Genomic DNA, 16861 nt, shown 5'->3' with positions numbered 1-16861 from the left:
ATAAAAAAAAAAAACGGTCTGTCTGCATTCCTCACGGCTTCTGCTCCTTTTGTCACCCTCTGAAGTCTTTGAATTCCTAAATCCAGAGACTTCTGTTAACTTCCTGTCAATTTATTTCTTTATGATGAGACGAGGGACCCACCAGCCAGCTTTTCTTTATCCATATATTGCTGTGTGATGCCTTAGACCAATCAGGTACCTGGAGCCAAGAAGCAAACGCTGCTCTTTGGCCCAATCAGTGTCTTAATCAAGACTGTAATTCCTGACAGGTGTTCTCATGACAGGCGTCAGACATGAAAATATTCAGCTGACTGCCGCTCAAGAGCCTCACATATCTAAGGACATTCTTGGCAGACAGTATGCTGTGGTTACGACTGAATGCTAAACAGTGACATGCCTGAAATTCACTGATAGTCAAGTGGCACCACCATCCATCCATTTAGCACTGCAGATTAGTTCAGATGGAAATATCGTTGTGACAAGTAGATTACATTTTTACAGGAGAAACCCCACTCGCAGTTGGTTGTCCTCTGATTTTTCTCAAGAACCACCACAATGTACTACTTCCTAGTAAGACTTCCAAATTGTTGCCAAATTCAATCACTGGGAACTTTTGAGATCTTCACGATGACCCAGACACCTGAATGATGACTTGATGAAGACAGGAAGAAACAGAGCAGACAATAAAAAAAAAATAGAATAAAAGCATTGAACAAGCAAAGCTTCATGTTGGGAAATCTCACTGCACTCCAATCTTACCAAAAGTACTTCAGTAAGGAAGAAAACATGCAGGTCTGTGGAGTTCTGGGAGGCTGTTTTGTGATGAGATTGAACTGGAAATGTTTGGACCCCCAGATCAGGAGGAGGCATCTATGACATCATCCCATCAGTCTGCACGGAGGCGGGTAGATCCTGCTGAGGGCTTTTTATTTTTCAGGAATGGGTAAACTTGACTGCATCACATCACTTTTATTTATGGTAATGGCTGATGGGGGTAACTGTATACTATGTACTTCAAATCTGTTCAGGTGTTGGCTGTGCACTCAAGACAAAAATCTTATTCTTTAAATATAAGACTTAGTTAAAAAGGTCAGTCATTCCCAAATCATCAGATTTTCAGAGCATTTTCTGCTCGACCATCTCCGCTGCGCCTAAAGATTTTATGGTCCAAAGTTTCAGCTTCATATATCAAATACTTTTCAGGATTCTTTTTTTTTTAATAGTCCATCGGCCCATTTTCAGCATATAACGTCACAGATGAAATTCAGATGAAGTGAACTAATTCTGCATGCTACTGACACCGTTCTCCCAGAATATGATGCCAACACCATGAACAGTGACGAGGACGAGAGCTGAGAGCGTCACCAGCGTCAGAGCAGTGACGTAGCTGCAGGGCCTGCTCTGGCTGCAAAATGGAAAACGTGATCTGAGCCAAGATCTGAGACAAAGTGGAAGCAGGAAAGTGTCCCTGTGAATTGTTTCAGGTCTTTTGTTACCACAAAACATTTCAATATGACTTGTATGCGATAACACCCATGAATGCTGGTAACCCGAAACATCTGGCAGTAGCTGTTCCCCCCAGGGAGACTAAACAAAGACAGTGTCGTGTTTTTGTTCTGGGTTTCACGTGAAAAGGGAAAAGAAGGACGCGCCGGAGTGAAGTGCCAAACAGGGGAAAGAAGAGCCGTCCTTCACACGAAGGTTGAGCGTCTTTTTTTTTTTTTTTGCTTTCTGTGAAAAAGCTGGAGCCAGAACATAAACACACATGCACGCTCATTTCCTCATGGTTCAAAGCTTAGAGGGCGAAAGTAAAATGAAAATGAGGCATTTGCATACTGAACGTCAACAATAAAGTTGAATACGATTTAAAAATCAAGAAAATATGTATTTATCTCAGAACCGATCAGAGGTCATGACTCTGTTCATGCAGGACCTGTTTTGGGATCTCACAACCAGTTTGAAAGCCAGTCACGGTCTAATGTTGAACCTACACGCGTGTGTATAGTTCATAATAAGAAAAGACTTCTCAGACTGGTGATGTAGGGGACAGCTTGTGAATACGACGGTGCTCAGTAACAGCGCGCATTCTGGGATGATACCTATCCAACTTTGTTCCTTCCTCAGTAATTAGACCCATACATGCAGAATACTCTAAATCATTATGGAGAGCATGGCACCTCACTGCAGAATGAAAAGTAACCATCACAACTTCAACCTTAAAGTGTCTGATTGATATTAAAAGGAAAATAAACCAGCAGAGCTTTTTATTTTTCATGAAGACAATTTCATGTTTAAGATAAATGTCCTCACACACAGCTGCTGTTGTCTCCTTCCTCTACTTCTCGGTTCTTCCTGATGATTTCTTCCTCTCCTCTTTTACAGCTGACGGGCCATTACAAATCTTCTTCCGGTGAATCCATTATTTCATTTCTGGATTCAGCTTTGGGTCGCTGTTGCGCTGAAAGGTGAACGTTGCTCTTCAGCTTTCTAGTAGACACCTAAAGGTTTTGTGCCACAAATATTTGAAACTGTTCAACAATTTCCCCCCACCGTGACCAAAATCCAGTTCCAGCTGATGATAAACTGATAGATTGTGACACCGTGCCTCACCACGGGTCTGCTGTTCTTTTGGTAATGCGCAGCACTGTTTTTGTGCCAAACATATCTTTTGAAATTATTGCTTTTTAGACACTTGTGATGTACGCTATTGCAAAATTTAGCTGGGCATAACGCTTTGTAAGCTCTTTGGAGAGCATGGCTTTAGCTGTAAGAGACAATTACATGTAAGGAAAGACTTTAAACCACATTATTTTAATTTGTGTTTTATTTTCTCCATTAAATATTTCAGTGTATTTTTCAACTGATTTGTACTAGTTATTTTCATTTTACATACTAAAAACCAGGGATTTCAGCAGAGGTGTGTAGACTTATTTATATCTACTGTAGCACTCCATGCTTTCTAAAATTAGAAACTTCTGGCTTCTAAAAACTAACATGATGCTGAATACAAAATTAATAACACCACAGAGACTACGGCCATCCTTTATACAGTCTATAAATAGCAGCCTGGTTAAGAAAGAAAAATGGGAGCCTGGTAGCACAGCGAGTTAGTCATCAACTGTGGTCTTTGCTGAAAATAGTCCCACACAACCTGCATATTTTTTACGCCATGGCTTTTAAGTAATTTAAACGAATTTTTATCTTTATAGACACACACACATTGTATGTAAGGTTTATGTAGACATTTAAACCAAGGAAGCACCTGTCCTGAAAAAAATAAAAATGTAAAAAAAAAGAAAAAACGTAGGGCGGAGCGCCCCCTCCGCACACAGAAACAGCTCATAACACACTCAGCTCGAGAAGTCGCCTCCTATTATAAAGCCGAGTGAAGCCGAGGCGCTCAGTGAGGGAGGCTGTGCCGGTGAGGAGCTCCTTCAAGTTAATTGGAACAGTTTAGATGCCGTCCGCGTTGGTTTAAGTAGATAAGAACAACCCTGCGCGTTTGAATATCGGAGAAAAGGAATACGGTGCGCTGAAGGCGGATTGGTAAATGTTAAGGGCGCACGAATTTAGTTCGAGAGAAGATTATTATTTTAAAACAGTTTTCACATGAAGATGCAGCCTTGAACCCACTCTTTCTCAAAGTGGGAGTTCATTTTAGGTTCAGCGCCTATTATGATGAAACGCGGCGCTCCGTAAGCGACCAGGCGAGATGGGAAAATGGGAGATAACGATGGTAAGTTCGCAGTCCCAGCAGATTTGGTGTTGCCTGTGGGCTGCCACAGGCTTGTCCGTGAAGCTGCACAAATGTCTGCTCCTTCTTGTCGTGTGTTACATTGGAGTGACATTACTTTTTGAGGTGTTTGAGGACGTCCAGAGAGTCTTTTTTTTTTTTTTTTTTTAAACAAATGTGGTTCTAATGGTGTCCCCATATATTGTAACAATGCCAGTCCTAAGGTGGTGACAGCGCATGCTCGTGCAGGAGAAGTAGAGGGGGTTTTATGTGGGCCCTGTGAGGGTAAAAGTTGATTTTGTACTATTTTAAACTGGCTGCAGTGCTTTCTTGGAGAAAGAGGTGCAGCAGTCTCCATTTTCAAGCCTGTGCGTGCTTCTGTGACTCAAACGCAAGAAAATACAAAAGGTCAGGAGGGACTACGTGTTTGCTTTCCTGGTTAGGGCTTGATGGGTCCTCTGGCTGCTCCGTTATTGAACCCTAAAGCAGTTTGTTAACCTCTGTGTCCAGCTCCACTAACGCTCAGACAATAAATGGATGCGTTTGCTTATTCTGAGTTGGATTTGGCTGTTGGCAGTGCTTAGTACCGCCAGCACACTGGTGACACTGAGTGGGAAACAGTTTTCCATTTGTGCAGCTCTGATTCCAGTTACTATGAAGGACAATGGGGGCTTGAGTGTTATGGTTTAGCAGGCGTGGAGGCTGAAAGTGTGCCTTTTACACAGTACCATTTAAAAAATTATTTACTAAAAAAGCATGTGGGACCTCCCACGATGGATACCTGCTTTTAAATGAGATGTGTGGAGCTGTTTAACAATCTTACTTTTTGTTAACCGAACCGTGCAAAGGCCACACCACCATATATTAACAAGACAATGTGGCTCTGTGGACTGATTCTGATATTCAAGCATATCACACACATTATTTTCGGTATTGAGCTTACAGTCTAAGTTCAGCTGTGTAGATTTGCAACAAATTTGCATGTGTCTCAGATTGATTAGACAGCAGTCACGCAAGAGGTGCTGCTGATGCCTTGCTTGTGGCTGCATTGGAATCGTTTATAGGCATTTAAAGGTGCAGTCCAGAATGTACACGCAGGTTTCTCAGAATATGACAATAAATGTGTCAAGTTGCATCAAGAGAAATGTAGGCTCTGCCCAGTTTTTGAACTCCTGTGTCTGCATCAACTAAATCTATTTCGAATTTTTTTTTTTTTTTAAATGTGTCTACAAACCTCATGGAGGTTTGTAAAATCTGTCATAGTTGGACTGAACGAATTCCACATTAAACAGCTTGGGTGGAGTTCCTTGTGATTTTTGGTGTTCAGTCATCACTAAAAAAACAGAGCTGCGTGTTTTCGGTTTCCTTCAGCCAGCCTCTGCAGGTTATGATGCAGCTGCTCTCTGTTGTACTAATAATATGAATGCTTAAACAAAGTGCTGAGCATTGAACACTTGTTAAACCACTGTGCCCCTATATTAAGTTTCAGACCAGTTTATGTAATGACAAACCAGTATGTTTCACTAAAAACATTGCACCTGCTCCTGCACGAACCAAAAACATTCATGTGTAGCCATAAAATTCTTGGAAATTATAGCTTGCTGCGTTGCAGGAAAAATTGTGAAAATGAATACTAAGCATTTTCTCAAGCTAGCATAACTTGTTTGCGTGCTCAAAGTAGACTTTGTTATGACTGTAAGCATCTATTATGTAGCTGCTGTGGTTCATATGGGATCAGTGTGGCGCTCAGTGGCTTTCTGTGTCACTTGTTTTTGTGCGGATCACCTGCAGGTTTGGCTGTGAAGACTATTTTTACCTTTCCATGTCTCAACCTCTGACACTGATGTTGTGACCTCAAACATTCCTTATTATATACTTTCTATGTGTGTGTGTGTGTGTGTGTGTGTGTGTGTGAGACAGAGAGAGAAACTCATGTCTCATTGATCATCACTACTTTCGTTCCCAGAACCCAGTGCAGGAGTGGGGAGAGGAGACTGAAGATGGTGCTGTTTACGGGGTCACTCTTCGTCGAGAGCCCGTCCCCTCCTCCACAAAGGCCACTGAGGAGAGCCCATGCTCTGCTTTTATGCAGTACCGAACCTGCAAGGTGCGCCGCCTGAAGGCCGCCACCCTGGAACTGCTTGTGAATCACCTCCTGGACTCTGGCTGCCAGGAACAGGACTACAGCAAGATCTTCCTCTCCACATACAGAACCTTCACCAGCACCACAAAGCTGATAGAGCTGCTCTTCCAGAGGTACAGCCACTTTTTGCTGTAGCGCTTGCTGGGAAATGCCCTTATCGGTTGAGTTGAGAAGATGTTCTGACATTGTAGAACCCTGTTTGTGGTACATGCAGAAACAGTTGCCATGCTGTGGAGGGATCTTTTCATCCGTTGTTTCCCCTGATAAAACAACAATCTCCTTCCAGCTTTGATGTAATAAGTACCTGGCAGGTGCTCATTATCCGGAGGCTTTCAACAACAGCTATTATGCACAGAGGTGTACTAGAGGGTGGTTAGCAGGATTTGATGTTGAGCAGGGTATTTGAAAATATGCATAACGTGGATTTTGTTTCTCTTATATTCAGAGACAGTGCTTCCTCAGATCTGGACAATGGCGAATGCTACAGGAGGTAAGTAAAATGGATATGAAGCTCAATAACATGGACAGTCTGTTATATTTCTGCTCTGTCCCTCTCCTTTAAAGTGCCATTTAAATGGTTAGGATGTAATGGCTTTTCTCCTCCCTCTCCAGCCCTCTGTTGGCCTTTGTTCAGACATGGCTGGATGAGTACAGCGAGGACTTCAGGGACCCTCCCCTGCACCCGGCGCTTCGGCTGCTCTTGGATCACCTGAGGATCAGCTCTGCAGTGCACGACAGCATGCGGAGCCAGCCCAACTTTTGCTCACTTGCCGGGCAATCTGAGGAGCTCCTCAGGAAGTTCCAGAAAGAAGGTGATCCTCTACCAAGTAACATGACCCATAGCAATCAAAGCCACATGCTACAACCTCTTTGTTGTTGTATAACTTTACTTTTGAGGCATGATCTCAGTTTTATGATTATTGTTGCTGGCTCTTTCAGAAGTGGCATTAAATGGTGGTTCTGCTTCTGCAGATCTTGAGCAAGATGATGTGGAGTCTAGTGATGAAGACTCGGGCAGTGAAAACTGTCAGGATCAAGGTGGGATCATGGATTTTTCTGCAGCAGCCATTGCTGAACAGCTCACTCGAGTGGACTCTGTACGTTAGAGGATAACTTTAATGGCGCACTTATTTATTCTTCCATATTGTATCACCCTCACGATTGAAGGCTGATTTGGTTTTCTTGACGTTCCAGGCTCTGTTTGTCAAAGTGATACCATACCAGTGTCTGGGCTGTGTATGGTCCCAAAGGGACAAGAAGGAAAACATGTCGCCCACCATCCGAGCCACCATCGCACAATTCAATGCGGTCACCAACCAGGTCATCGGGTCGCTGCTCTGCCGCCCTACAGATAGCAGTCCCACTTCCTCCCCTCTAACTCCCACCTCGCCAGTGCAAAGGGCTCGCATCATAGAGAAGTGGATCAAAGTAGCGCAGGTCAGTTGAAATGCTTTGGTTATTTTGCAGCCAGGTTTTAGGCATCATTCCCAAGTCTTCATTAGCAAAACTTTTTTTTTAATACAAAGAACCCCTGATGGGTTATTTTTAAATGAAGTGGATCCACTGAGCACAAGTTTATTCTGCAGGATTGTCGCCGCTTGAAGAACTTCTCTTCTCTTAAGGCGATCCTGTCGGCCCTTCAGTCTAATGCCGTTTACAGGCTGAGAAAGACCTGGGCTGCTGTCAGCAGGTAAGCTTGCATAACTGCAGGGTCAAAGGTGCTTTTTTTTTTTTTTTTTTGTGTGTGTGTGTGTGCTGGTCTCCATGGTTGTGTTTATATAGTTTGCTACATAATCATCTTTTAATGAGGGTTTTGAACTCGCATCACATTCTATTTCTAGAGGAAGTCAGCAAATGTCTGGCATTTGGCTGACCTGTATTCTAGGTCAGGTCAAGAAACACTGGAGTAAGCAATTCTGAGTTCAAAGATGAGTGAAGCATAACTTTTCCTTACGGTGGAAACGAGCAGTAAAATGTAAAATTTTAACACCTGCTATCCTGTAGAATTGTTAATAATTAAAATATCTGGTGCTGGATTAAGTGGCTGTTTTATCACTGTCTGTGCAGGGATAACATGGCGGCATTTGATAACCTCTGTGCAACTTTCCCTGATGAGAACTGTGTTCTGACCAACAGGGAGTTCCTGATGGAGGTGAGAAGGAAACCTCTTACACATGCTTTAGCGGGAACACTCAGATTGTTTGCACCCATATTTTTCCATTCAGACTTGTGCCATGTTGAAAGCTTTGGTTTTATTTGTATGACACCAATTCACAACAGTCATCCTAAGGGATTTTATCTCGTAAGGGAAAGACCCTATAATGCACTATAGTAAAGGGAGAATCCCAATGATTCCATATGAACAGCCACCTGGTGACAGTGGGCAGGAGGAAATCCCTTTTTATAGGGAAAGACCTCTGGTAGAACCAGGCTAAGGGAGAGGTATCCATCTGGTCTGACCAATGTGATGTTCAGGGTGCCAAATTAATGGAAAAGCACTCTTTTTCCATGTCTGCTTTATTGACAGCAAATCTGTCAGTAAGGAGGGAGGGAGACGGACTTTATTAGTGCTGCATATAAAGCCCAAAAATTACAGTAACATAAACCTGCTGCTTGATGAGAAGGCTACATGTTGGACTGGTGTATGATTTTTTTATCACGGGGCGGATAAATTTCCATGGAGATGTATTTTCCTTTAGGCAACTGCGTCAGCGGTGTCTTGTGTCTGTTACAGTCGAAGCATTCAATAGAGAAATGAATCGGATCGCCAAAACTTTCTGTACACAGTAACCAAAGCTCCACAATGACTCAGGAGATTTTTCGCTGAAGAATGAGCGCCTTGTTTTCACTTTTCAGTGTTTTTAAATCAGACAGTGCCGTTAATGAAGGTGGTTTTTATCTATGTAAACACATTCACTCCTACATATAGGGAGCTTGAGTCTGTTTGCTATTCCATTAGACACATAGTTCAAGCAAAGACTTGTGAAGCTTGAAAGTAGCCTCTCTTCCTTTGAAAGATGGCTGATTAACAGGACATCTAAGTTAATGTATAACAACCTAACGAGCAGTGGTTGTACTTTTTATTTCATTAGCTGGCTTAGAGTTTTGCACACTGGTAGGCATATTTTAGATTTACTTATTATGAACTTCATAAACACACAGGCAGGAGGGAAATATTTTTCTAAATGACATTAAACTGAATAGAGCTCTGTGTCTGTCTGTCTGGCAGGATGGAGGTCCTGCACCTGATAACATTTCTCCAAAGATATTCAAACGGTGTCCACTCACCCGACAGATGGTAAGCCGTACTTCAGGGTGAGAAAAAAAGTGACTGATTTTGACAACACACAATGTTACTTTGTAGTGTTTTCTTTTTTCATGCAATGCAGGATTTGGTTTTAGTTTTTGAAAAGGGATTCATGGAAAAATACTCTTTCTACAACTCCAAAAAAAACCCCACAAGAGAGCTGGATCTTTTTTTTTTTTTTTTTTTTTTCCCCCCTCTTTTCCCTGAGTGTGGGTGGAGTATCTGTCACAGCACAAGCCTGAAACTATCTTTAGCCCCGCTCGGTGCTGAACAAGTTTCAAATAGCCTCAGATCACCGGGATTATAGGACAGTAATAATAGACTTGGCTGGGGTCTTGTATGAGTCATGCACACATTCTCCTGGGTTGTAATATGACCCCACAGTGCTGCTAACCGGGTCCTGTCTTGTCTGAATGTTGTAACTTTTAACCCATTAAGTGTAATTAAGCGAAAGACCAGATAAAGCAGCACAAGAAAATATAACTGTCACCCTAACAGCTGTGTGCTTACGCGTTTGCAGAGTATCTCAAGTGGAGTGGTTCCATACCTTGGCACATATCTGACTGTCCTCACCATGCTGGACACGGCCCTGCCAGACACTGTGCAGGTACACTTGTTCAACATGTCCTCTGAACAGTATTTTATAGGTTTGATTTTTAAGGGTTCAAAGTGTTTGCAGTGTGCTCTTTATGCTCCGTGTGTATACAGCATGTTATACTGTGACACTGATTACTGCACACAGGAGATTATGAATGGATTCTCATATTGACAAAAAAAAATACAAGGATGAATAATTTGATTAAATGCTGTTATTGTGTCATTTCTTTATCCAGTTAGTCACTGCTATGTAATAAATGAAATGCTAACAACGTGCTGTTTTCACAGGGTGGTCTTATAAACTTTGAGAAGAGGAGGCGGGTAAGTGTTTTTTTTTTATCGTCAGCTCTTATTTGTCTCATTTTTGTTTTGGCTTTGCTTTTGGTTGCTGGGGTGGCAAAGGTGTGCGCATGAGTGTCAGCACTTTGTTAGCTGTGTGTAAACAGTACACTTACATTGTTGTACGTTAGTGCGTTTCATGCTGAAAGCTGGAAGTGTGATAGTTTTGTTCTTGTTATTTATTTTTCCCCAAAGGTTTGCACTGATTGTATGAAAAAACACAAAAGCTGTGTAACCATAAAAAAACAAAAAAAACCCTTTTGTTGTATCACCATACAGAAGCATCTCAGTCTGCTTTATCTGTTTATTCATAAAACATGCCTCTCCTTCCCTACAGGAATTCGATGTTCTGTCACAGATCCGTCTGCTCCAGGCGTCCTGTTCCCAGTACGCTCTCGGCCATCAGCCCAGAATCGCCGCCTGGCTGCAGCGACACAAGCTGCTGACTGATCAGGAGAGGTGAGCTAAAACCTTAACTTTAACATAAGACATGAAAGGAAGGCCTGCAGAGAGCACAATAAAACTGAGAGCCGAGTTATAAAAGCTGCAGCTGTCATGTAGGCTGTCCTTTTGATAATATTCCATTCAAGGATTAAGTTGAGTAAGTTTGTCATAAAGAATCTGTGACTTTTAGCCAATCGCATGCCTCTTGCTACCACATTTAGCCAGTGTTAATTGAAGCAACAGCTTTCCCAGTTATTCTGACTGAGCCACATAGTGGCTGCTGTGTACAAACACTACACAGATGAATCCCTCAAACCCTGTTTATTTGTGACACTCGTGCTTCTCACATGAGACAGACTTTTCTCATTTCTCTAATTTGTGCCGTTCCTGTGCTCGTAAGTGGAATATAAATCTAACTGCGTCATTTTTGAAGGACGTCTCAGTTCCTAAAATGCATCAGGTTGAGACAGGACAGAGGAGAAGGGGGGGGGTTTCCAAAGGAGCTGTAATCAAGGGTAGAGAGGTGTATCCTCTGCAGAAGTGTAGATTATAAAAGAGGCATGAGACACAGCTGGAACATACAGGGGAAGGACTCTTTAAAGAGCTAGTTGTTTTTTTTTGTTTTGTTTTTTGTTTGTTTTTTTAAATAGATAAGACGCATCACTGATGTGACCGAACTTGCTGCCCTTCATTGTTTGTGTGATATTTAAAAAATGTATGATGGCTTATCTCATTGTGTCATGTTGTAAATTTAATTAAATGCACCCGAAATGTCAAATGTCATATTTAATTAAGATTGCTTTAAAATAAGGGTCTGAAGCAAGGATCTCTTAATTCTGTTAAATGCCTCGACGACCCCCCCCCCCCCCCCCCGTCTCTTCCTCGCCGCCTCTGCTGGAATCTCTGGCTCTAACGTGTCAGGAGAGGATGTGCAACCTGAGAATTGAGAATTGGGGATTTTTCTGTCTTTTTAGCTCCTTTCATAATGTCTGAAAGTCCCCCCCCCCCCCAGTGCTCAGTAACACCTTTTTGTTACATTGTTACAGCTACGAGCTGTCAACACAGCTGGAGCCTCCTGTGGACTTGTGCTCGCCACCTCCATGGAGCCACCGCACTCTCTCAGTGAAACTCTCTTTGTGAGTATCATGCTCTTGTCCAGTTTGCATATTCAAACATTCACATTATACTTGGCATAAAGAGCTGCATGCAACATTTGGACTAAAGCCACTTCTGGGTCATGGAGTTTTTGTTGGCCCATGGTTTTATCTTCAATATAATAGTAATCAAATGTTTAGATTACAATTTGTGTTATGCAGTAAACTGTAATGTGTATACTTTTATATTTAACTGTATTGTTCCTGTAATTGATAAAAGCTCAATCTGTCTTCAGCCTCAAGATGGGGAGTGATGGTGCTAAGAAACCCCCTGCTGACCAGATCAGCGTTTCATCTTCTGGATCCAGTGGATCTGAGATGGAGGATCTCTCCTCCCCAAACCCGACCTGTTCCATCAAACTGCGGGTAAACAACTGTCTGTGTGTGTGCGTGCATCACTTCTCCTTTCTCTTGTATCATCCTTTTATCAGCTGCATCAAGAGTGGTGTCTTTGTTGAAAGCATTGTCGTGCGGTGCCTTCAGAATGGGTCTCTCAGTTTAGAATAAGTCACTATTTACACTGGACAAACAACCATCCCATTTTGAGCAGTCAAACAAACCCCCGAAACATTTCTAATGTGACGTAAAATGCACTGAATGCCTTTTTAAAGACTGGAGAACTTGCATAATCTCCCTTCACAAAAGGGCCATCGAAACTAGCATGAGCGCTCTCCAAGTGGAATTCATATTGAGGAGGTGCTTAGCTGAGCTGGAGTAGTGTTTAATGGTCCACAGTTCTCTGCCTCACAGTGGGTCAACAGTTTAGCTGTTCCCTGCAGAGCAGTCGTTTCTGAATGGCTTCAAATGCTCTGACACGGTGGCACTCAGCAGTCTAATTCCCTTGTTTCTGTTCCCCTCTGATCTCCTCTGCAGTCCTTTCACGGCTCCTGCAACAATGTGTCCGAGTCCTTCTCTTCGTCGTCCTCCTCCTCCTCCTCGTCCTCGTCCTCTCCCAGCATCTCAGCTTCCTCCTCTGCAGATTCCCCTTCTCCCTCGATCTCGTCCCCTCTCTGCCGAGCAGACGTCTGCGCTGCAGCCTCATCCTGTGGGGGGGCGCGGCCGAAGCCTTATGTGGCCTCCCACAAGCGCTCGGTGTCTATGACCTCCCTGCCGGTGTACAACCGTCAGGTGGATGACTCCTGCATCATCAGGGTGAGCGTGGACCTGGGCCACAACAATGGGAACATGTACAAAAGTATTCTGGTGAGTTTATCCTCAAGTTGTGATTTTATGTTGTGTTTAGTAGTTAGAAGATTGTCTCTTGTGTCTCCTTTTCGTAACTACTTCTCCTTGACCTCGAGTGGGTAGGTGAACTCACAGGAACGTGTTATCTGAATGAGCGATTTCAGATTTATATGGTGGACTAGTTTGTAATAATGCAGCTCTTTTCTGGATAAATCCACCTGAGTCTCAGTCCTTGGGACCTCAGTGTTCAGCGATTTCTATCAGAAGTTATCCCTTTATGTCAAACACTCATTGATTCTCCTTCAGCCTCCTGATTGATCTGAACTGCTTTGCCATTTTCAGAAAGAAAAGCATGCATAAAACCTGAGTTTGCACTGTATTATTTTGGTCAGTAGGCCTACCACTCTCTCCCTCACGCTCCCTGCTTGGGTCTGCTGGTTTTTGAGCTGCTAATATGTGCTGCTCTGGGTAGACTGGTTATTACTGAAGTGAGCTGGCTGTTAATGGATCACCCTTCGACTGCAGAATCCCAATAATTTGCCCCACAGTATAATCGGTCTGGATTTCTGACTGAAATAAAAATTCCCTCCATCCATCACTTATCTCAGCTTACCAAAGTAAAAATTCATTTATGATAATCCTTACTGATGCAAACTAAATTAGCCCAAACCTTGAATGATGAATTAATATATAATAATCTTGATTTAGAGAGCTTATATAAATCTGTTAATGCAAGACAACAACTGGACAACAAGCAGATTTTGTTACAGCAGTGTGATGAGCGTTCAGCTGTGCAGTGGGGGACATTTTTCGCCTCTCCTTTCTTAAAGGATGGTCTCAGTGTATCCTGTGCTAAAGGAGGTAATAAAGGAAGCACTGAAGCTCCTTTCATAAGCGTTTGGATAATTGAAAGGTCTCCTTATTATGGCTGCCATGCAGATAATTCTGGGTCACTTCACTCAGTTGGAAACCTTCCTGAGTCCATTTTGAACTGTTGGAATTTACCCTTGACCTGATTTTACTTAACTTTGTTTTTTTCCTGCCCTCATTGGCTGGTTACATTCACCTGTTATTACCTTTCTCTCCTGGTCTGTACTTAGTGTGAATACTTGGGATTATAATCACTTATGTCATTCGTATCTACAAAAATAGAAGTAACCTCTAAAAAAAGTGTATTCACTTGTATTCTGGAAACAAGCGCTTCGCAGTAGTTCATTCTCAGTGGATGTGCACAGAACTGAATGTGAAACATGAGCTAAAGAGTTAGTTCACTTTAAACGCAGTGTTGCATAAACCTCCGTCTTCACTGAAGTAAGTGTGTGTGTGTGTGTGTGTGTGTGTGTGTGTGTGTGTGTGTGTGTTTGTGTGTAACAGTATTTGATTCTTTGTATTTCATAGTTGACCAGCCAGGACAAAACTGCTCAGGTGATCCAGAGGGCTTTGGAGAAACATCACCTTGAGCACAAGAACTGGCAGGACTTCACTCTGACGCAGGTCATCTCTCAAAACAAAGGTCGGAAGAGGAGAACTTTTTTAGAAGAATTGTTCATAAAGGAAAATGCTTAAATTTTTTTCTTACAGTGAATTCTGTTTTTCCTGTTTCCAGAGTTTCTCATACCAGACAAGGCAAACGTCTTCTATGCGATGTCTACAGCAGCAGACTTTAACTTCGTTTTGCGCCAGAACCACAAAGGCCAGAAGAAACCGCTGAGAGCAACAGCTAGTCTTGGACGATTCACAAAGTAGCGAAAGCGGCTGCAGAATGAACTGAGCTGTGCGGCACTTCTGTATAATGGCCTTTATTTTTAGAGGCTTCGTGAGGAAGATGCATTCTGTGATGTTTCGGTCTTCTTTGGTTACTGAAAGGGGCTAAAATGTGACACTAAAGCGAAAACTGAGAAGACTGCCCACGTGGGCAGAAACTAACTGGTATGCTTTTTATTAAGTCTGCCATTAAGCCAAAAAATGTTAATCTTTAACCAACAAAGATGTCACTTCCAACAAACACAGACCCGTAGAGCAATGCCTTCCTCTCCTGCATCGATGCATTGGTGACCTACTTATATGTGCGCCCTGAGAACTGATTGGTTGTTTCCCAGCGCAGCTGGGTGCTGTTAATAACCGGCACATTTAAAAAGGGGATCGGGGCCAGTTGCCAGTGAAGGTAGTGGAGTCCTGGGGCCCTGCAGCGGGCTGTCAGCTCAGAGAGATCCCTGTGTGCTTAAGTGCTTGTGCGCCAGTGGCATATGAGAAGTGGGTGGGGACGTTATCATCAGGGATCAGCGTGTACCCTGGGAGTTTCTGAAACGGCGCCGCTGGTGTTGCTGTGACACTCGCCGTGTGCGGCTGGCAGCTCCGACTGGAAGGATCGCATTCTTAAGGTTGGGTAACCGCAGCAGTGGAGATGATGAACTGGAGGGGAGCATACATGTGCAAATATCTGCTGAGTGGGAAAGAATACTGATTGTATGACTCGACTAGATTTCAGTGTTAGTACGTTTGACTCTTTTATTTAAAAAAACCATGTTTTTGTATTTATTTTCACTGTGGCTCCTCTGTGATTCACTTTGCACTTTGATGTAACATGACTGTGTTGTCTCAACCCAACATACTTTGCATTTTGAAGGAAAGTATGTTGGTGGTAAATACTTTCATTTCCTAATTTTTGATGAATACTGAGTATTTAAAATGCTAATTTTTTTAAAAATGTTTTTTGTTTGTTTTTTAAATGAACAAATATCTTCCTCCTCGTGCTGTGAAGCCTGGGTGTACCCGCTGCATAAATGGCCTTTTTTTTTTTTTTTTTTTTTTTTAAGTCTACCAAGGAATTCATGTGGATCTAATCATTTCAATGACGTCAACTGATGCAGAGCTTGAGCTAATTGATGATGATAATCATCTGTACAGTTAAAGCTCCAGAGAGTATTTGCAAAGATTATTTGTACTATGAGTTGACGCACTTGATCTAATGTCAAGTTTTGTAACTTTTGTGGGAAAGGAACACGCCTCATTTCTTTTTTTTCTTCCCCCTCCATACAACTCTCTTTATTACTAGAAGTAACAGTTGGACAACAAAGGAAGCTGCTTTTTAAATCCTGGCTTTAATACGTGTTGACATGCTGTATCTCAAGCTTCATATTAAACATTTTGTCAGCTACATTTGGCTCTGTGTTTTCTTTTGCCAAACTTGGCAAACTTGCCAGCAGACGCAAAGCTCCCTTTTTACCACATCCCACCTGAACTGAGATCTCGTACCTGTGAAGATCATTTGAGTACAGTGAACTTCTTGTCATGTTCAAGAAACAGTTTGAGATGATCTGAGCTTTGTGAAATGTTATCCTGCTGGAAGGAGCCATTGGAACATGGGTACACTGTGGTAACGAAGAGATGGACACAGCGATGGTGAGGGGCCCAGAGTGTGCCAAGCAAATATCCCCCACACCGTGATGCCACCAGCAGCCTGATCTGTTGATACAAAGTGGGATGGATCCATGACTTAATGCTCACACCAAATGTCGCAGCAGAAATTGACTCATCAAAACAGCCAACAAGCTGCAAGATGGCCTCCAGCAGTATGCAGAAGAGCATCTCTGTTGTGTATTCAGAGATACTCCTTCATTATAACAAGTGGTTATTTGATTAACTGTTGCCTTTTTATCAGCTTGGAGCAGTCTGTTCACTTGCCTCTGACACTGCCAAAGCATTTTCACCCAGAATCGCTGCTCACTGGATGTTTTCTCTTCTTGAGACCATTTTCTGTAAACCTCAGAGATGGTTGTGTGAAAATCCCAGCAGATCAGCAGTTTCTGAAATACCGAGACCAGCACATCTGGCAACAACCATGTCATGTTCACTCACTTTCTGATGTTTGGTTGGAGCTTCTGCAGATAATTGTGCGCATGTATACGTGCCTGAATGCATTTAGTTGCTGCCATATTTGCATTAACAAGCAGTTCAAC

At 42.7% G+C, this 16861-nt stretch overlaps 1 protein-coding gene across 2 annotated transcripts; it reads left to right on the top strand.

Moving 5' to 3' along the window:
* Positions 1-3403: 3403 nt before the first annotated feature.
* Positions 3404-16050, top strand: LOC115784326 (ral guanine nucleotide dissociation stimulator-like 1). Of its 2 annotated transcripts, none has more exons than XM_030735512.1 (17): positions 3404-3736; positions 5700-5989; positions 6322-6366; positions 6489-6688; positions 6849-6973; positions 7071-7313; positions 7463-7566; positions 7944-8028; positions 9106-9174; positions 9704-9790; positions 10069-10101; positions 10457-10578; positions 11610-11699; positions 11954-12083; positions 12591-12920; positions 14301-14415; positions 14509-16050. In XM_030735512.1, exons 1-17 carry the CDS (start codon positions 3713-3715, stop codon positions 14646-14648), a joined length of 2232 nt encoding a protein of 743 aa, XP_030591372.1. In that variant the 5' UTR covers positions 3404-3712; the 3' UTR covers positions 14649-16050. The 2 variants fall into 2 exon arrangements, with proteins under 2 accessions (XP_030591372.1, XP_030591371.1); XM_030735511.1 differs by having other exon boundaries at positions 6816-6973.
* Positions 16051-16861: the final 811 nt, after the last annotated feature.

Source organism: Archocentrus centrarchus, chromosome 8 (genome assembly GCF_007364275.1).
Source record: "Archocentrus centrarchus isolate MPI-CPG fArcCen1 chromosome 8, fArcCen1, whole genome shotgun sequence".
Lineage (NCBI taxonomy): Eukaryota > Metazoa > Chordata > Actinopteri > Cichliformes > Cichlidae > Archocentrus > Archocentrus centrarchus.
The sequence above is the reverse complement of the archived record's forward strand: the minus strand, read 5'-3'. Positions and strand labels throughout refer to the sequence as shown.

Coding starts and splice junctions, on each gene's coding strand:
- LOC115784326 (XM_030735511.1), top strand. CDS start 3,713: ATGGGAAAATGGGAGATAACGATG. Junction 9,175..9,703: donor GTCCACTCACCCGACAGATG/GTAAGCCGTACT, acceptor ACGCGTTTGCAG/AGTATCTCAAGTGGAGTGGT. Junction 11,700..11,953: donor CTCTCAGTGAAACTCTCTTT/GTGAGTATCATG, acceptor ATCTGTCTTCAG/CCTCAAGATGGGGAGTGATG.